Raw genomic sequence first — 23841 nt, 5'->3', positions numbered from 1 at the left:
ATGGAGGATAATTTTTATACAAAGGATGAAGCGTACATCCTTGTGGTACCCCAATGTGAAGTTGTAACTTGATCTCCAGATTCCTCTATGGCAGATTTGAAGAAAGCATCTTTAAGAGAAAAGGAGAACCGAAGGGAGCTTCATTTATCAAGGAGAATTTGATGGAGCACGGTATCAAAAAAGCTTAATGAATATCAATAAGTAAAGCTGTAGTTATATAACCAATATTAAGAGAGGAGTAGATTTGTTCAATAAATAAATAAAGCAGACATAGTAGCTCTGCCTGACTGAAAATCCTATTGAAATGCACTAAGTAACGTCTTGCTCTCAAGATGTTCAGTTAATTGATTAGCAAGATTTCTTTCCATTGACGTGGAGACCATTGAGAGACTACAGAGAGGTCTATCATTTGAAAATGGGGCTGGATCATCTGCTTAAAAAGTGAGAACACTATGAGCAGTTGTCCAACAAGAGGGAAAAATTGCCAGTCGAATAGAAAAGTTTAACAAGATGATGGGAACAAAGGAATTAAACTGTCTGCATGTTTTCTTGGGACTACACCCAATAATTCATTTTGAGTAAATTAAAAAAAAAAGAAGAGTGAGACGCTGCATTGAAAGAAACTGAACATTAAAAGTTAACATTGATGAGCTAATAATAATCAAAATATTTGCAATTTTGTTAGCTTTAGTAGTAAGAGCACTTTGTGGGCTAAGTTTAATACTACCTGTTTGATTCTTTCCCCCTCACCAGTATTCGTTTTAAGTGTATGTAGTAAAGCTTCAGCATTAGGAAACTGATGAATTTGGTGCTGAAAATGCATTTCTTTAGCTTTACAAAGTTCTCTGCTGCATTTACTGTCTATCTGATTGCTGTATATTCTGCTGTGCTCTCAGAATATCTTAAAAATGAAGGTATTTTAAAAGAACAAACTTTTTGCTTTTATCATTTCAAAATCAAAACATTTATGCGTGGCAATAGTATATTGACAGGCTTGCACTTTATACTTGCCAGAGCTGCCACTTGGGTGTGCCTTCTGCTGTGTGGTAAAAACCTCTGACATTCTGCCATTTTAAGTGATTCATCGTAGCAGAGAAATATGCAGTTAAAAACCTGGGCCATCTGATCACTCACTTCATTGTACGGTGTCAAGTGGCCTTTTTAAGAGGAAGTCATTCTGAAATGATCTAAAGCAGGGGTGGGCATCGACGGTTCTGGAGGGCCATTACACCCTCCATTCCAGAAACCAGTCCTTGCTAATAACGGATCTTACTTTATTTCATGGATTGTTAGTGTTTTTATTCTGCCACGCTAGGTCATTCTTGTATCGTAATATGATTTCTTTTGCTTTTGAAGGATTTCATCCAAATGATTTGTAGCTTTACATCTTGCCTGAAGAAGGGGCCCGAGTTGCCTCGAAAGCTTGCATATTGTAATCCTTTTAGTTAGCCAATAAAAGGTGTCATGTTGGCTTTAAGAAAAATAGTAATTCTCAGTCCTTCACATTTGCTTCCTTCTTAGTATTGAATCATATCAGATAGTTCATGATAAATACACAAAGGTGTAAATTGAAACCTGTTAGATAGAGAGCTGTTTGTTCCTTTTATTATTTCCACCTTATTGCTAATAATGAGTAATTAAAAACAGTTTTATCTGTTTAAGACTAAAACGAGCAATTAAGAATGGGAAAACTTAACAAGTGAGACCACTAGAATGAAGTATAAAAATGTTGCATTGGCAATTCTTGACTTCTCATTAAGAAATTGTGTTGAAACACAAACCTGCAGCCACTGTGGCCTTTCAAGGCCGACGGTGGTCACTCCGAGCTAAAGAAACTTCACAGAGGACCAGAGTTGATCTTAAATAGGCCCTTCTGTAGGTAAGCAGGTCTGTTGTTTTAGAAGTAGAGCAGATACAGGTGATGGGACTTTCCTCCAGTCACATGATGCTGGGAACTGCACCTACCACCTTGCTGTGGGTGCCCCCAAGTCCTGGTAACCACTGTGCTGGGAGTTCATTCTTGTGTTTTCTGCTGTTGTGGCGAGCTTTGCTTTGAGCTCATCCATGGGAGGGAGGAGAAAAACAGCTAGCCGCAAGTATCATTCATTTCACTTGGCAACTTTCTGTTGTTACTTTTCACTTGACATTTGTGTTTGAAATTTGCAACAGATTTGCCTGTGTGTGTGTGTGTGTGTCTTTTCTGCCTTCTCACATTGCTACAGTAACACAGGAGTGAGTGAAGTCGACTCTGTGGAATATGGAAGCGTACTGCAGCCGTGTGCCCTAAGGCTGACTGTCAAAAGAGCAGCAGTATGGGCAAGGAGGAAGCAGCTTCAAGTGATCTGTTCCCTTTGGCCCGCTGCCTTTTACCAAGGAATGTGCTGGGCGGGCCTCGCTCCATTGAGTAACCAGCCTTTCCAGTTCTGCTGCTTCTATTATGCTGTGTGTGTCTATGGGATCAGCCTGGTTGCCATGGAGACATGAGCTCACCAATAGATGCTCGTGTGTGACATGGCAGTCTCCAGTTTCACTGCATATTGTTCTCTGCCGTTGTGCACATGTAGAAACAATCACAAAGAGTGACTTGACACTTCTTTTCAGCTTACTGATTAGGAGCCGTTTCACGACATTCCTGTCACATTTCCTAATTGTTGGCTCCTCATGTAATGCTTACAGTTCACAACTGCTTTGGAAAGGTTGCTTTCAAGTGACTTGATAGCGCCAGCTCCCTCACGCATTTGCCACTGTGACGATGAGCAGAAGTCATGGCACATATCCGAGCCAAATGAAATGCTAGGCTGTGTTCTTCATAGTAAACCTTTTAAGCTTTTGCATGCACAAGGAGAGAACACAAAATGGCAGGGCAGCTTTTTGTCTTTTCCATTTGTTTCAATTTGGTGGCTTTAAGATTGTTTTTATTTTTACAACAGTACTTAGAAACTATGCCTGGTTGGCACATTTTCATTTAAACTGCAAACACTCTGAAACACCCAAGTTTTGTTGAATTACTCAATCTTGTGGTGTTAATTTAATGTTGTATTCCTTGAATTTGTTTTAAATAGATTTACTTAGCTTAAAACTCTTTCAGAGCGGATGTCGATTTTTGTCAAAATTCCGGGGTAGTGGACAGTAATCTGCGGTAAATGGCGACAAAACTCACTGTTATGTTTTAGTTAGACTAACTTTGCTAGAAGGTACATCAACTTCATTAATTTGACCTCGATTCCCTGCGTGTGCATGAGTAGCGTAGAGCAAATAACCTCTAAAATGGCATTGACATCTGGCGAGAGACCAAAGCGAATGTGTACGTTTTGTGTATTATCGCTGACTTGTCCAGTTCCGATTTTGATGCAAGTGATCCGGAGATGGCAATCGAAAATGAAAGTGAGGTACCAGCATTAGCTGACCGGTCCCCAGCTGATCATGGTGCTGATCACATTTGTGTCACTAAAGCGCCTGCAGCCATGTCCGTCTGGGAGGGCCGCCACTTACAATAACATGAGGTGCAAACCAGATTGCATTGCACTGTGACTGCCGCTGCTGTGTGAAGAAAACCAGACAGCTGGGCTGCCATGCTGGCTGTCGAGCCACCCCTGTGCAGCCGCTGCTGACAGCACCCATAGCACGCAGCAACAGGCGTTTTTTGGAAAAAGTATTCAGCTTTCAAGGAGTTAATGTCCTCTTCCAGTATGGCTGGCCGGGTGAAGCCTTTGAGTTCTCATAGATTATTCCGTGCCCTTCAACTTAGGTTGTGTTTTTTTTTTTGAGTGGATTCTTGCCTGTGCATAATCATCTATGACCTTTCTCTTGAAAAAATTAATGGGAAGTTCCTAAAAACAGGAAGATGCGTATACCGGAGGTAAACAAATTGACTTCCCATGAGAACTTTATACTTTTTTTCCTAGAACTTGAGCCATATCTTCTGTTTGTAGCAATCACACGTCTGATGTCAGCTTGGTATAAATGTTATCTGGGACGCCTAACATAATTGCAGTTTTGAGAACGTTGTCCAGTTATTAGTTGAACACCCTGTCTGCCGTAATGTAAAACAGGATCAGGTAAGACATGGAGACAGATTAGCTTTTAACAAAGAAACCGATGGAGCTAGATGGACGGAATGAGCTTCTCGCCTGCAAACTCTCTTAGCAGTAACAATTTCAGTGGGATTCTGAGCAAAGAATTACATTTACTAGTAATAGTGTGCCCATTATACAGCTTTCTTTGGCTTGAAATGTCAGATACTGGGACTTGGTTGGTCCCTCATTCATTTGGAATGCCATGCTCTGTGTGAAGGCTCTTTTTTATCTTCACAAGCTGCTGTATGTGATCAGCAGATATGGTGATCCAAGAAATAACTAGTGTTTCCAGATGAGTGAACTGACTGGCAGAGGTTTGTAATTGGTATCCAGAAATCCAGCATTAAACAGACAAGGGGGATCAACCAGATCAGGCAAATGTTTGAGGGCAGGAGAAACAAAAGTCACAATGAGAAACCTGAAATTCTTTCTTTCAATGAAATATTTCTTTTAAGGAACATGAGCAGCATGGTAGCACGGTGAGTAGTTTTGCCGCTTCAAAACTTTCCAGTCATTGTCCCTGTGGAGTTAATATGTTCTTCCATCGTCTGTGTGAGTTTTTTCCTAAGGGTATTGTCGTTTTCCTCCCACATGCACACACATGTGAAGGTGAAGTGAATTGCTGACTCTGAATTGGCCCCAGTGTGAGCGCCAATGAGGGTGTCTGCATGGCCGCCTACTGCGTTATAAATAACACATGAAAACAGGTTAACTATGCCAAATAAATGAACCTGCAGTGGTGATCATCTCAGGGGTTATTCGATGCATGTTTGGCTCAAGTATGGAATGATAGACTGCAATAAACTGGCACCCTTTTTAGGGTTGCCTCTCTGACTTGTGGCCAGTGCTTTGGGGACAATCTCTGTGACCCTGGATTGGGTAAAATAGCTTTAAGACATGGTCTGTAAGTGTGAATGGGTGGCAGCCTGTCGAGCTGCCCTGCAACCTTGCCTTGGATTGGCTGGTTGAGAAAATGAGGGGATGGGGAGGCTTTGAGAATATTTTGGTGGTAATGATGTGGACAAGTTTGTGCTAAGCCATGTGACTACTTCTCCAGATGAGGCTTGATACTTAAGATGAATATCCACACATCTGCCCTAACACTGAGTGCACTCTGCGTTAGACAAACTATGTTAAAGGTGGGTTGTACAGGGATGGTATGTACCCAGCGCTAGGTGTGACACACTTGGAGAAGTGCAACTAAGAGGCATATTGTTCTGTTATTTACATAGGAGTGAGAGAAGAGGGGTGAGGCAGGCTGTATTTGCGTTTGTGTGCTTGATTGAGCAAATGCAAATGTGAAGAGAGGAAGAAGCGTGAAACTGGGCACTTGACTCTTCCTTCTCTGCCCTGGAGGTCAAACCCAGCCCATAGCCCAAATGGGCAGCTGCCACTGAAGTTGAATCTCAACCTTCCTGTAGATGTAGAGAGTTTGTATATAAATCTTTAACTTGCTTGAGTGCCATTTGTATTGGATTTTCACAAACAATGATAGGCCTGCTGTCTTCCAAGAACAGACATCTACGGCATCTTTGTATTTCAGAGACCCTAACGTTTATGAATTTGAAGGAAGAAGAAAGAAAAATGACCAGAAGATAAAGATATGAGGACAAAGTTACACGATTATCAGTGCTGCAGCTGACTGTCCTTAATTAAGCCATCTCCAAATGTTAATCATTATTCAATTTTAAAGTTTTATCAGTTGTGATGTGAATATATTTTTCAGCCCTGCCCTGGGCTGCCCTTTGTCACAGATTCTGTTCATAACATTTATGGACAGAATTTCTAGGCACAGCCAGGGTGTTGAAGGGGTCCGGTTTGGTGGACTCAGGATTGGGTCACTGCTTTTTGCAGATGATGTTGTCCTGTTTGCTTCATCAGGCTGTGATCTTCAGCTCTCTCTGGATAGGTTCGCAGCTCAGTTTGAAGCGGCTAGGATGAGAATCGGCACCTCCAAATCCAAGACCATGGTCCTTACCTGGAAAAGGGTGGAGTGCCCTCTCGGGGCTGGGAGAGAGATCCAGCCCCAAGTGGAGGAGTTCAAGTATCTTAGGGTCTTGTTCACGAGTAAGGGAAGAATGAAGCGTGAGAACGACAAGCGGATTGGTGCGGCGTCTGCAGTGATGCGGACTCTGCATCGGTCTGTCGTAGTGAAAAAGGAGCTGAGCCGTAAGGCGAGACTCTCAATTTACCAGTTGATCTATGTTCCTACCCTCACCTATGGTCATGAGCTATAGTGACCGAAAGAACGTGAGAAGCTCAGTCATCCGGGAGGGGCTCAGAGTAGAGCCGCTGCTCCTCCGCATCGAGAGGAGTCAGATGAGGTGTGTCAGGCATCTGCTCAGGATGCCTCCTGGACGCCTCCCTGGTGAGATGTTTCGGGGACGTCTACCCGAGAGGAGGCCCCGAGGAAGACCCAGGACACGCTGGAGGGACTATGTCTCCTGGCTGGCCTGGGAATGCCTCGGGATTCCCCCAGAAGAGCTAGAAGTGGCCAAGGAGAGGGAAGTTGAGCATCTCTGCTCAAGCTGCTGCCCCAGCGACCTGATCTCGGATAAGCGGAAGAGGATGGATATATTTTTCAGTCTTTTTGAAATATATATCTCCATAGTAACACAAAATTTAGGGTTATGGGGTGCTGGAACATTTCCTGGCAGCATTGGACACAAGGTAAGGAGTTAGCCTTGGAAAAGATGTTGGTCCATCGCTGATTAACTTCCTATGCTTAGCCCAGGTATTTTGTGGAAAATGTGGAAAGTGACTCCTATGATTGTCACATTTCTTGTCCATTTATTTAGTTTAGTTTAACCCATCTGTTTCCTAATGGCAGTTATGTAAATGAGACGTGGTGATGCAGTGGTGAGTGCTGCTGCCTCACTGTTCCATCAGACAGGGTTCAAATCCCAATATGGCCATGTGACGATGTGGGTTCTGGCTCCACACTCCCTTTGATGTTTGGGAACCCTTGAACCCAACACCGTCGCATTTGGTGGCAGCGGTGGGATGAGCTAGCAGTGGAGGCCAGAAGAGGAGACAGAGCAGCAAGTGGGATTGGTAACTGACTTTGAAAGAACCCACGTACCCAAGCCAGAGGAGGACATTTTTAAGGACTGAGCTTTTTAAGTACATTTATTTATTGCTGGTTTTTATTTGTCTTTTAAAGTTGTTATTCTTTTAATGTCCTGGTTTTTATGAAGGGGGCTTGGGTTGGTTTGTTTTAGTGGGGTTTCGGTTTAGTGCTTTTATTGGTTTTAGTGCAGTGTAGAGTGGCCGAGCTGTGGACCTGAGCTCCAGTTGCATTGGGTTGGCAGTGGTGTGGAGCCTTCCCATGCAACTGGAGTTTTATGGGGGGTGGAATGTGGTGTTATGGGTCCACAGCTCGTGGAGAAAAGGCCATTGATTTTAAATAAATAATCACCGCACCCGAGGCGGCCGTGAGGCGTTATTGTAGCGAGCCGTGGGGCAGTCGTCGATGTGGGCGTTTCTCACCGTGTGCACAGGTGAGGAACTGCCCACATTCGTGATTGCTCCCGTGGCTAATGCTGCAGCTGTGATGGCCCCTCACGTTTTTAAAAGAAGCGCAAGTCGGTTGGGGAGAGAGAGGGAGAGAATCGATTGGAGAGAAAGGAAAGGAGAGGACGGAGGTTACAGGGAGCGTGGAAGCAAGCGGTGCCTGCTGCTAAGCCCGTACGGGATAAGCAGGTGAGACGCATACAGAAAATAGGCACCGGATTTTGTTAGTGTTTTAAGACTGCTTCCAAGAGAAGATTTAACCTCCGATTTTAAGGATTGTTTTTCTATTGAGTTTTAACCCCCACATGTTCTTTTAATGGATTATTTATTTTATTGAAGATCTGCACTATTTATTGGAACACTGTTTTTGTTTTGTTGACTGATTTTAAATAAAAACACTTTTGCACTTTTTACCTTCCCCTTGCTCAGATGCTTAATTTGCCTCCATTGACTAGCTCACTCGGCAACATTATCGACGGTGTTGGGTTCATGTGCTTCCAATATCAAAGGGAGTGTGGAGCCTGAACCCACATCGTCACAGGCCACTGTGTCGAGTGTGCACATTCTCTGTGCGTCTCTTTAGAGGGCTGCAGTAGTACATTACCGAAATGACAGTGTCAGTGTGTAATGACAAAGATGTGCGCTCACTGAAGCATGGTGCCAACTTAGCTTCATTTGGTTAAAGAGTGAATCCAGTAATGAATTCAACAGGTCAAAGTTAAGGGGAAACAAATTGAAAGAAGAGCCAGGAGACACTTCTGCACATAAAGAATTATGGGAATCTACACAGTTGTGTAGTGGACACAGAAACATTGACAGCATTTAAAACGTATCTTGAAAATCTGGGAAAATTTATAACCAAATAACGATGATGGACTCAATGTTCTTGTTTTCTTTGTCACAATTGTGTCCTTTTGTTTGGTGATACTTTCTGGTGCCATCTTTGGTGATAAAATGAAAACAAGATGGTCTGAAGGTGCAGCACCTATCCAAGAACTAGACACCGAATGGAAGACATGACGATCCCAATGTACTTAATGTCTTATCAAAATATGTAGACAAAAAGTTGATAGCTAGAAATCTGAGAAAATTCACAATTCGGCTGCCCGCATCTCGAACCCCCCTCTATTCACCATATCACTCCCGTCTTGCAGCAGCTTCACTGGGTTCCGTTAAGTTCAGCGTTGAATTCAAAATTCTTCTGTAAACATTTAAGGCTCTGCACAACCTCGCCCCTCCTTATCTGTCCGACCTCCTCCATGTTGCCATTCCCTCTCGTACCCTTAGATTCTCTTCCTCCATCCACTTGACTGTCCTCTTCGTCCGTCTTACCTGCTCTGCTCCCCAGCTCTGAGTTTAGACACATTGATTCATTCTCACTTTTCAAATCTAAACTTAAAACTCATTTGTTTAAGACTCTTTTTTCTCTTTGATTACAATTGCTCTGTCTGATTTAAAATTTTGTGTTTTAGTTTTGTTTATAATGTGTGTTTTATCTATTCAGTGTCCTTGCGTGTTTAGAACGGTGCCTACGAATGAATAAATTTGTATTATTATTATTAAAAGTAAATAGATCTTTACGGTACATACTACTGTTCTCAGTGGATGGTGACAGAGTGCTGCGTAGCGTTAAAAAGATAAAGCAAATGGTTCCATCCATCATACTGTGTTATGAAAACAATACTTTTATATATTCGCTTATTTATTTGTAAAAACTTCAGCAGATTTGACGTTTTAGAGTCCCGTTTATAAGCTCTTCCTGGCAGTAAATTTAGGAATAGTAGGTTTGCAATAGGAAGATAAGCAGAATGTGAATTATGATTTCACAAGTCGTTTGAAGATGTCCGAGTCTAATTGACATTGGCCATTTCACTCCTTGTCTCGCCGCAGTGCAGTAATAGGATGGATGGACAATTGAAGAAGGGGAAGGAGAAAAGAAACACGATCACATCTGGCACGTACACTGATGTGTGGAAAGGAAGGAGAAAGTTTGGTGAAGCTCAAAGAAGACACAAAGCTTGTTGGTTAGCAAGCTGGCTGTAAAGCTCAAGTGAGGATGGGTGACGCCGTGGCTGTGATTGTAGGTGCTGCTTAGCTAGAAGTAAGAGAGAAGTAGAGGCGGAAGTGGTGTCCTCAAATCTACGACAAGCCTTTCAAGCCAGGCATAAGTTTTAACTTAACCAGACCCCCACAAGTTACTTTGTTGTAATATACAGTTGCACCTATGGATTTGGAAAGGGAACCCCACACTTAACGACAGTTAACAATTACATGTGCATCTGCTTGCTTTCAATGGGGATGCCTCACCCTCCCTGCTGTCCAAAATTCTTTACATACACATCCGCATCTGCAGACCACATACAACTGACGTAAAACGATAAAAGAAATACTTGAGGGAACAGCATAAACAAAGCACAGTTCCAATAATGATAATAACCTCATCTCATAAGCACCTTGAGGAAAGGTGCTATATAAATAAAATGTATTATAATACTGTGGTATATGCTGTGGCCTGTGATTTTAGTTGAATTGGCAGCAGTGATCACTGGCATCTTGCCACTAGTAGTGCCAATGACAAACAAAAGCTTCTCCACATCCTACACACAGTAACTAGCAGTAATGTGTCAGTTGTTCATCCAGAAATGTCCACTCTGAGCTGCAGGTATGCTACATGGTTAGAGTGGCCCTGTAAGCAACGCTAGTAAGCTGCAGAAGGAGGTCTCTTAACCTTGTTAGCTTGGACTTCAATTGTCCTGTTGGCAGTGGGGTATTTCTCAGCAGTAACACAACCAATTGGGGGATTTTTTAGACATAATGACACATGGGCATCCTAGACTACATGAGTATCTTAACACTTGCACTTAGTGAATTTATTCATTGACCCTTTTCAGATATAATTGGAACATAAATATTCTCAATATCAGAATGCAGCGTCGTACAATCTGGTAAGCACCGAGATTATTCAGGGTGGTCTCATTAAAAGATCTGTTTTGAAATGAATTTTCAAATAACTTTTGACACAAAGTCGCCTTTTTAGGAATGTCATGTTGCTTGTTGATTTATGTTTGTATTTGTACATTTATCAGTTATTAGTCAAGTAATAACACTTGTTCTCCATCGGTGTGTTTACATGCACACACACAGGCAAATTAAGGTGAGTAACCCGATTGTGGCAGAAACCAGATGTAGATTGCAGCCCGTGATAATCTTGTTGTGTTTTATACTGTAAATGTATTTAGACAAATTGACACTTTTTATTGGTTTCTGTTCTTGGTTTGTACGCAGCAGACTCTTTGTACTTGGCTGTGTGATTGAGACCTGCAAAGGACCGATCTGGTATGTCTGCTTCTTGCCTTACACCCAGTGCTGCTGGATATTTTTTACTTTGACAAGATAAGTTACTTTAAAAAGTAATCTGAGTATATGTGATAAGGTGCCACACGAGAGGCTGGGCATCAAATTAAAAGAAGTGGGAGTTCAGGGTGATGTTTTTAGATGTGTGTAGAATTGGCTCAGACACAGGAAGCAGAGGGTGATGGTGCGAGGAACCTCATCAGAACTGGCTGATGGTAAGAGTTGTGTTCCTCAGGGGTCAGTGCTGGGGCCGCTGCTATTTTTAATATATATAAATGATTTAGATAGAAATATAAGTAATAAGCTGGTTAAGTTTGCAGATGATACCAAGATAGTGGATTAGCAGATAATTTGGAATCCGTTATATCATTACAGAAGGACTTGGATAGCATACAGGCTTGGGCAGATGAAATTTAATGTTGGTAAATGTAAAGTATTACACATAGAAAGTAAAAATGTTAGGTTTGAATACGCGATGGGCGGTCGGAAAATTGAGAGTACACCTTATGAGAAGGATTTAGGAGTCATAGTGGACTCCAAGCTATCAACTTCCCAACAGTGTTCAGAAGCCATTAAGAAGGCTAACAGAATGTCAGGTTATATAGCATGATGTGTGAAGTCCAAGTCCAAGGAGGTTCTGCTCAACCTTTATAATGCACTGGTGAGGCCTCATCTTGAGTACTGTGTGCAGTTTTGGTCTCCAGGCTACAAAAAGGACATAACAGCACTAGAAAAGGTCCAGAGAAGAGCGACTAGGCTGATTCCAGGTCTACAGGGGTTGAATTATGAAGAAAGATTAAAAGAGGTGAGCCTTTACAGTTTAAGCAAAAGGAGATTAAGAGGTGACATGAGTGAAGTGTTTAAAATTATGAAGGGAATTAGTACAGTGGATCGAGACTGTTAATTTAAAAAGAGTTCATCAAGAACACGGGGATACAGTTAATGTCAATGTCAATTTATTTATATAACACATTTAAAACAACCTAGTAATGCTGCGGCCAAAGTGCTTTACAATAATAGAATAAAAGAAAAACAATAAAACATAAATAGTAATAAAATATATGAACATAAAATAAGATAGATAATAAATAGAAATAATGTTATATGATCACAAAGAGGAAACCATCAGTATTACTGAAGGTCACTGAATGCAAGTGAAAAGAAGTGAGTTTTTAATCTTGTTTTGAACTGTTCAATTGTAGACGACTTAAGGGTAAATTTCGCACAAACATTAAGAGGTTTTTCTTTTCACAAAAAACGATAGACACTTGGAATAAGCTACCAAGTAGTGTGGTAGACAGTAAGACGTTAGGGACTATCAAAACTCGACTTGATGTTTTCTTGGAGGAAATAAGTGGATAGGACTGGCGAGCTTTGTTGGGCTGAATGGCCTGTTCTTGTCTAGATGGTCTAATGGTCTAATAATGCATGTCACTTTTAACGTGTGACCCTGCTATTCTTGAGATTGTGCTGCTGAGTTTAGCACTGTATGTTCAGGTAGCCAACTTTAAATTTAGCAATTTGTAAAATACAGAGTCAGGTTACTTCAGCCAGGAGAAGGAATAATGGCATTGCTTGAACATTTGCCTCTGGAAATGTATTTTGTGGACGCTTCTACCTGCGGCTGCTGAAAGTGTGTGCAAAGCAAGTACGTGCGCAAGCTGGCATAGTTCAATGGACTTGTGCAGACTACAAAATCCTTAACTATAACCAGGCTATGGGTTTACATGGCTACGTACTCATAATCCGGTTATTCCTGGAGAAATCTATCTCTGATGGTCTGGCTTCTCAGAGGCCAATAACGCGATTTCTGTTCTCGGAATAAGAGTTTACGTGGCATTTTAGAAAGCAGGTTTCCTGTGAATAATCCGGTTATTGTTGTGTATGTAAATGCACTGCCTTTATACATCACCTATTTCAAAATTGTTTTTAGAAGAGTCTTTTGCTTTAGCTTCAGCATATCTCACAAAGATAATTAGATTTTGGAAATTGCTCATGTCTAGGGACTCAGCAGTGTAACGGCAGTAACTACCCTTCATTTGTGTCATTAGTCCTTCTTTAGTGTCCTCCCAGTTGCCCCCTATGCCCTTTTCACTTTGGTTGCTTTTATCACCTTTTCGTTGATGTACTGATAGACTCTTGGCTTCAAAAGCCCAACATGCTACTTCATTTTCAGCAGTAAATTAGGCAGTTTGTACAGCCTCATTGACTGCAGGTCTCAAAGAGTAAGCCACCACGTACTCACTAAATGTTACCTTATCATTAAGAATGGACCAGGGGCTGTACCACTGCTTGACGGATCCTGTATCCTTGTTTAGAATCCCATGCCCAGTGTGATAAGGGCACTATATAGCGCCCGACCCGGCACAGACTGACACAGAGGCACGTGTAAAATCAACAGTCTATTTATTTTTCTTCAGGTGTGGGGCGGCACGTCTTCCCCGTGTCCCACAGGCCCAACACAATCTCAAAAGCACTAACACACAAAAGCAACAACTCTTCACCTTGCACCACCACTCCTCTCAGGCAACCTCATCCTCTTCCTCCTGATTCTGGCCTCTTAGTGGTGGAGGCTGGCCCGTTTTATCGCCCACCTGGAAGTGTTCCAGGTGCTTGACCACCTGGTCCCAATTGCACCTCCGGATGGGTTGTTGAGTCTCGGCAGCACCCCCTAGTGGCCATCCAATCTCCCAACCAGGCTGTGGAGGACTCCATGTCCCATGGAGCCACACGGGAGACTGGGAAACGAACATCGGCCAGGGAGGCTGCCACCAAGCGTCCCAGGGGATGTATTGAGCTGTCCATGGTGGCTCCCCCGGAACATATGCAGCAGGGGCATGGCTGTCCATCACACCAGTCATTGTCCTTGTGGCATCTGCACATTTTGTGTGCCTAAATGGGTACCCACACATTTCAGAGTTCTCGTTGTGTCAATTGGCATTTTAAATTAGCCCCATGAGAGATGAACTTGCATAATCTGCAGAACTGGTCTCTGTCTCCCATGACCTTACATTGGATTTGGTGTGTTTGAGAAAGCATGCAGGTATGTGTGTGCCTAGAGGGAACTTTGTTTCGCTTCAGTTTCCAAGCAGCATGCTGAGCTGATGAACTCCATGACCAGTACAAAAACATTTGAAGCTTTGCCTTGTAAATTTTATTATGGGCCACTTATGTCATCACAGTTCTAGACTTGCCACAGCTGTGGATCGAGTGCAGTTAGAGAATGAATGCAAAGACTCTCCTTATTATCGCCATGCCTGGTGTTTGTTCTCAGTTAGCCAGGGATCTATTTTGCATTATTTCTACTTCCTTCATTTAACCTGTGAACTACAAAATGCTTAAAGTTAAAACAGCTTCCACTTAAACATTGCTCCCTGGTCACATCAAATAAGTGTATTATGTATTTTTTACTTCTCAAACTCCGCTAAAATGAGACATAATTGGCAATAATTATTTATTTACATTTTTCTCCTTGAAATAGTTGTAGGTTTTCACTCCCCTTCCCCTTCCTGCTTATTAAATTAAACTCTGCAGGGTTTGTGAATAAAATATGGCCTGCTCTGAAATTCAAGCCCTTTCTGTATTACTGCATTCTATGAGAAGGTTGCTCGCTGCGTCAATGCAATTTTATTAGGGTTGTGAGAGAAATGTGACCAACAGCCTGCAAACACCTCACACATTTCCTGGAACTATTTCTTCATTTCGAAAACAACCAAAAAAACAAATTATTTTGTTAATTTTTTCTTAATTATGTATGCCTTTAAGTCTGTTACATGGTTAAAGACTGACTCTTAACTTCTTGAGCAGAGAGCTTAGTATGACAGCGTGCGGCTGGAGAAGCAGGAGCACATTCAGGAGTAATCTTCTTAGAGTGATGGATATCATCAGCGTGATCTACAAGGGGGAAGGAAAATGAGAGTGCTGACAAATCGCTTGTCTCGTCACGACATTTTGCCAGACATTGTAAGTGAAGCCTTAGAGAAAATGTGAGTTTCCTGACCTCAAGATGGACTTATAAAGAAGATAATGTTCTTTGGTAGCTAATCCATTATGGAAAGCGTGAAGTGTGCTACAGAATTTGCCCCACCAGTGGCGTAGCGTAGTGGGGGCGGCAAAGAATTACTGTATATTTTAGTCTTTTAAATTGAAAAACCTAAATAAGGGGGCGGCGAAATTTTCTCCCGCCCCGGGCGGCTGACACCCATGCTACACCACTGTGCCCCACTTCCACCCCACCCCAGTATTTCCTAATGAAGCAAATATAAAGGCTTCCTTAACACAAGTAAGAATGTATGCAAGTAGGGCTGCGGGTCTATTCATGAACGAACTCGTCAGCTCCATTAAATTGTAATTAAAAAAAAAAAAAAATATGGGAATCATAATGAAAAATGATTTGGAATTTCAGGATGTTGAAATGAATTCAATTAAATTTTGTGCAATCCCATGTTTTTTTTTTTCCTTATCACATATCAGAAATGACGTGTGATATATAAAAATACACTTTTGTGTGGTATTTGATGTATGATGAACAGTTGATGTACAAAGTAAACTAAACAAAATGAGAATATTGAAAGGTGAGAAACAAGGAGTGAATGGGGTAGCCATTGAAACGAGACACCAAGTAGAAATCTTTCAAGGTATGTATGTAGCAGTAGAGTGTTGTACCTTATTAACCATAGATTGATACAGGAGGAACTAAATATCTATTTAGTTAGCCAATAAAAGGTGTCATTTCAGCCTACTTTCTCCTGTATCAATCTATGGCTAACACGGTACAACACTCTACTGCTATGGATATACCAGACACCACAATGTACCGGATTCACATGAATCTATTTAGTTAGCCAATAAAAAGTATGCATGTGACAGTTGATTCAAACAGTAAAGCATCACTTCACTTTTTCAAAGAAAGAGAAAATTGGTTGGCATTTTAAAGGTATTTTATAGTTTTACATGTTGTTAAGAGTATTTTCAAATTGGCACTAACCTTAATTGAGAGACAGTATAATGACTTGAGAACTGGAGTTATGTGATCGTACTTTCTAGTTCCTGTAATGATTTTTGCATTGGCATTTTGAGTAAATTGAAAGCTGCTGCATAAAGAATGGTGTGAACAGCCAGTGAATGACTCGCTGCAGTAGTCAATCCTACAAGAAGTACATGCACAAAATTTGTTTCTCTCTATCCTGGGCATTTAGAAAACGTCCTAATTTTCAAACATTTTTAGGATGGAAAAAATGTATTTTTCGACAGTTTTGTAATGTGTGTTTTAAAAGACATGCTAGTGGCAAAGGTAATGCCTAAATTGCATGCTGATTCAGTAATCCAATGAGTTAGGAGTAAAAAAATATTCTCACTTTTTACTGATACTGTCAATTAAGGACAGCATCAGGAAAGTGTTGTTTGGTCAACAAAATATGTAAAGTTAGTTGTTGTCTGCATACAAGTGAAAATTACTGTTATGTTTCCTAATGATAATTCTCAACGGAAGCACGTGAAGTGAGAGCCATAAAGGTTTGCATACTGAGCCCTGCGGGGCACCATATTTTTAATTGTGAAGTGGGAAGTGACATTGACGTTGACTGGCAACTACCTGTTCAAGTGTTTTAGAAAGGTTAAATTTGAAATGGCTCTGGAATTATTAAATGTATGACAGACTAGCTCCAGCTTTTTAAGTAATGGTCTGATAACCGTCAGTTTTAGTGCATTAGCAGCTCTGCCACTCAGTAATGAACTGTTGATAATGCTAATGATGGGTGCTGCCAGAACACGTACAGTAATAGTTTCATTTTAGAAATTCAAGTTATGATAGTGGTGTGTGCAAGTCGTGACAGGAATTACCTATATAGTATTTAGTTTGGGATGTGACGCTGAAACCTGGAATCTCGTACTGTAAGTTTTATCATTAAAGAAGTTTTTTTTAAGTCTGCACTGCTAATGCCTGTTCTTACTTTAAGGACATGAGAAAAGACAATTTCCCCTCGGGGATTAATGCAGTGTACCAAATACCAAATAGTTTGCACTGCTGTTGAGAATTCTCATTTGTTAGATTAGCCACTGTTCTGAACATATGTGAGGTTTATTTCTGTTGTCAACTATTAGACCAGAATAGTAGTCCGGGCAGGCTTTAAAGAAAGCTTTGTTCATGCAGTTCAGAAGAGGTGCTGCTCTGTTGCTCTCTGTTTACACACCAGGTTTCGACATTCTATTCTAATTTAAGATTTCAAGTATTGCCATTAAGCCAGGATGAGTTTCTATGTGGTTTAATCACCTTTTGGTTTAAGAGGAGCTATCATATCCATGGCCTTTTTCACAGTAACAATTTTAGGCCTAAGTTTCTCAAAAATGTTTTAAAATTTTGATAGAGCGTTACAATATAGATATTACACTGACCTTGTTTTAATCTGTGATTGTATTGGTAAAGTCAAAAACAAATAAAACTAACCAAGTACTAATTAAAAAAAATTCAGCGGAGCAATATTTAAATTTTGAATCTCGACTCTGTAAGTAATAATTAGAGACAATGTGTGGTTATGACAATGGACCATTGGCAATCTGTCAAAACCCTGCTCAGTTTAACAGATGAGGAAAACATTTTCCGAAAGTGTCAGTTTAAGTGTGTATCATCGTGTATATTAAAATCCCCCATCAATACTACATGATCACCTAAATCCGACAAAAGGCTGCCAAATTCAATCATGAACAATGGATATGGGCCTGGTGGCCAGTAGACTTGTACTAAAATTGTGCTGGAATTTTATTATATTTCAAAAAAACAGAACTGTTTTGGAGGATAATTGTGCAGAATTAAAGTAAAATCACTTTTTCATAATAAACAAATGAAAATTGGCACGGTGGTGCAGTGGCATTGCTGTTGCCTCACAGTAAGGAGAGCAGCAGGATTTGCATCCCGGGTCCTCCCTGCGTGGAGTTTGCATGTTCTCCCCATATCTGTGTGGGTTTCCTCCCTCTGCCCAAAGACATGTAGGTGAGGTGAATTGGTGACATTACATTGGCTGTAGTGTGTGTTTGCCCTGTGATGAACCGGTGCCCTCTGCTGGCTGTGATAGTCTCCAGGCCAAAGTTCACGACACTCATCTAGATTAAGTGGGTTTGAAAATGACATGAGCTGAGAATTGTATAACATGAAAAACATTGTGTAATATACTGTATAACCGAAAGACATACATTGTGATTAAATGCATTTAATTAGTTTGTATTTTCTTTTTTTTTTGAGCCATAACACTTTTATTTAGAATTTTTATTATGTTAAGCAGTCTTCTCTTCAAAATGGAACTTCATGTTGTTTGTTGTTTTTTGGAGGTGATTCCAATTCAGTTCCTATCCTGTTTCCTAAGGCATTCATGAATGCATTTCCAGTTTAAATTCAAAGAATTAAATGGGAATTTACTGTGCATTTTCAATTCAATTCCTGAATTGCCCCAACCCTGTGGTGTCCATGTGGTCAAAATGGCAAGCAAGGACAAATGCAGTCCATTATGTTTAAGTATTTAAGGAAGGGCAACTCTCCCCATACAATAAAACTCTTCATTACCCCTAATAATAATTAAGATGATGAGAATACATTTATATAGTGCCTTTCATCTGCTCAGAGTGCACAGTACACACATCATTTAAATAATGATGTTTAAGCGTCCTTGAATTACAGATACAATGCACATAGAATTTCAGTTATGATGTAGAAGCCAATTGTGATTTTTACCAATAAGAACGTTATACTAATAATAACAATTAAAAAGATGTGCACAGTGTTGCACTCATTGTAAAGGCAGCCATTTCTCGAATGAGAGCACATTTGTTGCTGTGTGCCTCTGTCAACACACGCTTTAGTCATCCCACGGCTGCAGACAGAAACATGCTTTACTGAGCTTAGGTTTTATGTAATGTTCATGTGCTGCTTTTCTTTGAGTATTTTGTTGTCTTTACATTATTTTTTATTTTCATTTCTGGGGACAAAGATTTGTGGGATGGCAATTACGATATTTTTGGCTGATGCTCTGTGAAATGACTTATAAGACTGAACGTTCAACACCACTCTTTACATGTATACAGAGTTTACAGTTAAAAGACATGCTCATTGACGTACAGTGAGTTGGACGCAGGATGTGAACTGGCAACCTTTCTCTTGTGAAATGTCTAATAGCTTAGCTATTACACCACATTGTCTGCCTACTGCCTAAAGTGGAACCCACGCTGTTGAAGACCATCTTCTTTTGGCTGCTCCCATTAGGGGTCACCACAGCGGATCTTCTGTTCCCATCTCTTCCTGTCCTCTGCGTCATGTTCTGTTACACACAACACCTGCATGTCATGTCATCTCTCACCACATCCCTAAACCTTCTCTTAGGCCTTCCTCTTTTTCTCTTACCTGTCAGCTCTATCTTTAACATCCTTCTCCTAATATACTCAACATCTCTCCTCCACACATGTCCAAACCAACGCAATCTTGCATCTCTGACTTTGTCTCCAAACCATCCAACCTGAGCTGACCCTGCCGTGTACTCATTTCTAATCCTGTCCATCCTCGTCACACCCAACTCAAATCTTTAACTCTGCCTCCTCCAGCTCTGTCTCCTGCCACCGCCTCCAACCCATGGACCACATTCTATACATTGTGAATGTGTTCGTTTTTAACGATCATGATTATAAACAAAAAAGATCTCCGTTCACACTTGTATTTTCAAATTGTTTTACAAAAGTATGTCATATTTTAACTTGCTTAGTCCTGAACAGGGGCGTTGAGGCCTGCTAGAGCCTATCCCAGCTAGCATAGGGTGGAAGGCAGGAACAAACCCTGGACATGGTGCCAGTCCATCGCAGGGCACACACACACCAGCCCCAACACCATCCACACACTATGGCCAATTTAGGATCACCAGTTCACCTAACCTGCATGTATCCAGACTGTTGGAGGAATCCCACGCAGACACACGCAGAACATGCAAGACTCCACACAGGCAGGACCCGGCACACAAACCCTTGGTCTCCTTATTGCAAGGCAGCAGTGCTACCACTATGCCATCGTACCGCCCCACAGAAAGTATGTCCACACTGAAACGCCTTGTGCCTTATGGGCTTTCAAAACTATCAGAGCAAGCAGGGAGGCCTCGCTGAGAGTGCATTCACAGCATAGAAAAAAGGAGCCGCAGCAAATTGCCCCCCTTGTCCTGTTAATGTGTTGATTACAGTTAAAAATGACATTTGTAAAGCTAACTCTGGTGTCCTCTATTGATTGTCATACTAAGGAAATAAGAATGTCACTGAAGTTAGTCGAGGAATTTTACTACAGTTGTCCAGCAGCTGCTGATTAAATGTTGTCGTCTTACAATTTTCAGTGTTTTTATCTATCTATCCATCCGTCCGTCCGCCTATTCATGTTTCTGTACTATACATCCTGGGCTGTTGGATATGATGTGCGTAGACCATTCAGACCAACAATGCTTGACAATTTTATTCATCTAATTTGTATAACATCTAATTTTATTTTTATATATCTTTTTTTCTAACATCCAATTTTAATAATATCTAGTCAAGTTTTGAAGGTCAACTGTGCACCACGTGCGTCTTACACTTCTCTGTCAGAAGATGAACTTTCTGAGTTTTGTTTGAATTTTACTTTAACAAGTTTCCCTGGGTTTTGGTAAAGACCTCGATTTACAGCAATGGCTGGGACCCACCGTAATAATTCCCCTCATAATCCCTTCATTTTCTTTTGCACATCGGATTTCCTTTTCACTTGCAACATATTCCAAGTTTTCGGAGAGGCTGGCCAATTGTTATCAAGCCAGCTATGAGAGATCACCCATCCAGTGTGTCCAGGCGTCTCTCAATCAAGTAGTAGCACTGGATCTACATAAGGAGTCCTCCATGTCTGCCTTAGTCTGCCAAGAGAGTTTGTGTAACAACCCTCCCTGCCTGGGAGTCCTGACCTCTACCTTCGGTACTGTGACGTGGTCTTTTTGTAACCTTCCTATTATTGTTGACGATATGTGAAGATGAGGGGACATACATTGATTGGTATACGGACAGATTTTGGTCAAAAGTAAATAAAAAGAAAGAGGTTACTTCTATTTCACTACATATGGAGAAAAGTTCCATGTCATGTTGTTGAAATGGAATCCCGACAACCTTAAAAGATATTGGGGTAACTTAACAGCTGGCTAACTAAATAGGCTGAATTGTGAAACATCTCATGTTGTCAACAAAAGGATCTGTCCTAGGTGGACATTCCCATATTTGAAGATTAGGTTTTACTTTACTGTAGCGGCAACTGAAAGGTGTACTTCATCAGGTATATGGCACCAAGATGGACGCATGGACTGTGTTTACACTCCGATAATAAAATGTATAAACCTGAAGGTAGGGTCCTTCATGAGCTGGCGTGTAATACTAAGGTTTCCACCTCCTTGACACGTGCAAAGAGGTGGACTCAGTTTCATAAACCTTTACAGAGCCTAACATGAAGACTTCTTTCTTTTTCCCATGACTCCAGGTGCATTTGCCAAGGTGAAGGAGAGCCAACGGATGAGTGATGAGGGGAAGATGGACCAGGAGGAAGCAGATGGCATCCGTAAGCGGTGCCGGGTGGTGGGCTTTGCACTACAGGCTGAAATGAACCACTTTCACAAGCAGCGGGCCATTGACTTTAAGGAAATGATGCAGTCCTACCTGAAGCAGCAGATTGTTTTCTACCAGCGAGTGGGGCAGCAGCTGGAGCGCACCCTGCACCTCTATGACAGTATCTGATCTCCTGATGTGCGTCACAGTTCCTTCTAGAAAATGTACACTTTGAACTACATTTGGGGCTTCAACTAGACTGTCTAGCTAATGAAAGTTCCTTCCAGTTAGCCTTACCCATTCTTTCCACCCTCGCTAATAAAATACATATGTTGCAGCTGAGACGGCCATAAGTGTAAAGCTTGACATGAGCTGCGCTTGTGTGTATTATATATATATATATATATATATATATATATATATATATATATATATATATATATATATATATATATATATATAGAGCTCTGGGAAAATTTGTGACATGTATTCATCTTGAAATTCTGTGCCTCTTTTAATACTACTTCCATTTTGAACTGCTAACGGTTTACTAATTAGATGGCTACAGAATTGGACAAATATGGAGCCTTCAGAAAGAATTCAGGCCCCGTTCCCTTTGTACACGTCTTAAGTTGCGGCCTTGTGCTAACATCATTTCAGTTTGTTTCCCCAATTCAAGCAACTCTCAACACCCCAGAATGACAAAGCAAAAGCATCAGATGTAGTGGGAAACTAAAATGTCCCGTTTGATTTAAGTCTTCAGCCCCTTTGGCCATGATTCCAGCAACAAGCTTCACGTGGGAGATTTTCTGTCATTCTTCTCTGCAAATCCTCTCAAGCTGAGTCAGGCTGGATGGAGACCATCGGTGTACAGCTGTGTTCAGGTCTCTTCCAGAGATGTTCACTTAGGTTCAGGCTGGGCCATTCAAGAACATTTCCAGAGTTGACCCTAAGCCACTCCTGTGTTTTTTGTTTTCTTGCGTGTTTTAGGTCAGTGCCCTGTTGGAAGGTGAAACTTCAGCCCAGTCTGAGGTCCAGAGCACGCTGGAGGAGGTTTTCATTTCAGACATCTCTGTACTTTGCTCCATTCAGTTTCCCCTCAGCCCTGTCTAGCCTTCCAGTCCCTGCTGCTGAAACACAACCCCAAAGCATGAGGCTCACGTCTGGAGTGGCATTGCACAGGTGATGAGCGGTGGATGGTTTCTCAGAACCGAAGCCAGACAGTTCACTCTTGGTTTCATCAGACCAGAGAATCTCGATTGTCACAGCATGAGAGTCACTTAGGTATCTTTTTGCAGAATTGAAAGTGGGCTTCCATGTGTCTGGTCACTCTGCCAACATCTCATATCTGTGGAAGTGCTGCAGTGATTGTTGTCCTTCAGCAGGCTTATCCCATTTCCAAACCCGCTCATCCTGAGTAGCCATCAAGTTCTTGGTGTAGTTAATGGCTGTTCACCCCTGACTGCTCGGTTTGACCAATTCTAGAAGGAGTTGTGGCTGTTCCAAACATCTTCCATTTTAGAATTGTGGTGGCCACTGTACTCTTGGGGAAACTTCAGTACTGCAGCCATTGTTTTGTAGCCTTCCCCACATCTATGCCTCGACACTGTCCCATCTCTAAGCTCTGCTGGCATTTTGGTGGGACCCTCTGTAGACCGTTCTGTGCCTTTCCTAATTGTGTCCAAACAGCTGAATTGATCACAGGGGCTTTCCAAACACCTCGAGGATGATGAATAGAATGGGGGCGCACCTGAGCCAGATTTCAAGTATAGGGGTCTGATTACTTGTGTTGACGTGATTGCTCAGTTTGTTTTCATATATTTGCAAAAAATTTCCAAAACCCTGTTCTCGCTTTATTTTGGGGTATTGCATGTTGCTAAATGATTTTAATGTACGGCTGCAAGGTTTTTTAAAAAAAAATGTGAAGAAGTGAAGGGTCTGAATGCTCTCTGATGTCACGGGTGGGAGGTTGGGAACGTTTGAGCGGCGTGTGCCTTCAGAGATGACATTCCTGGTCTGGTCTGGTGTGGGCGCTGCACACCCCCCATATCCCTACTACAAGTGCCTTTGCTGAAGGAGAGCTGTGTGCTCTCCTGGAATCATCAGGAAGGCGCCACACTAGACGGTCCTCAAGTCTTTGATTTCTTGTTGGTGTAATTTATGTTCATTTATTTTTAGCTATAATTTGGCGCAGTGTCCTAGAATGACCAAATTATTGTGTGTTGTCTCCTTTTCGAAGAACACTACAAGTATCTTGTACCAGTGCTACGCAGAGAACCCTTGGCGTCTGTCCTGCAGCTTTAACGTGTTTGGTCACGGG

General features: G+C 41.6%; 1 protein-coding gene across 1 annotated transcript in view; it reads left to right on the top strand.

Moving 5' to 3' along the window:
• The window catches only part of snx33 (sorting nexin 33), a 29441-nt gene extending 6000 nt beyond the window's left edge, over nt 1–23441 (top strand). Inside the window, exon 2 of the mRNA XM_039773655.1 lies at nt 21457–23441. Within this exon, the coding sequence (XP_039629589.1) occupies nt 21457–21710 (254 nt within the window). The 3' untranslated portion in view covers nt 21711–23441. The remainder of the gene's footprint in view (nt 1–21456) is intronic.
• Nucleotides 23442–23841: the final 400 nt, after the last annotated feature.

The sequence above is a fragment of the Polypterus senegalus genome, chromosome 12 (genome assembly GCF_016835505.1).
Source record: "Polypterus senegalus isolate Bchr_013 chromosome 12, ASM1683550v1, whole genome shotgun sequence".
Taxonomy (NCBI): domain Eukaryota; kingdom Metazoa; phylum Chordata; class Cladistia; order Polypteriformes; family Polypteridae; genus Polypterus; species Polypterus senegalus.
Note: the sequence above shows the minus strand (reverse complement) of the source record. Positions and strands in the feature narration are given on the sequence as shown.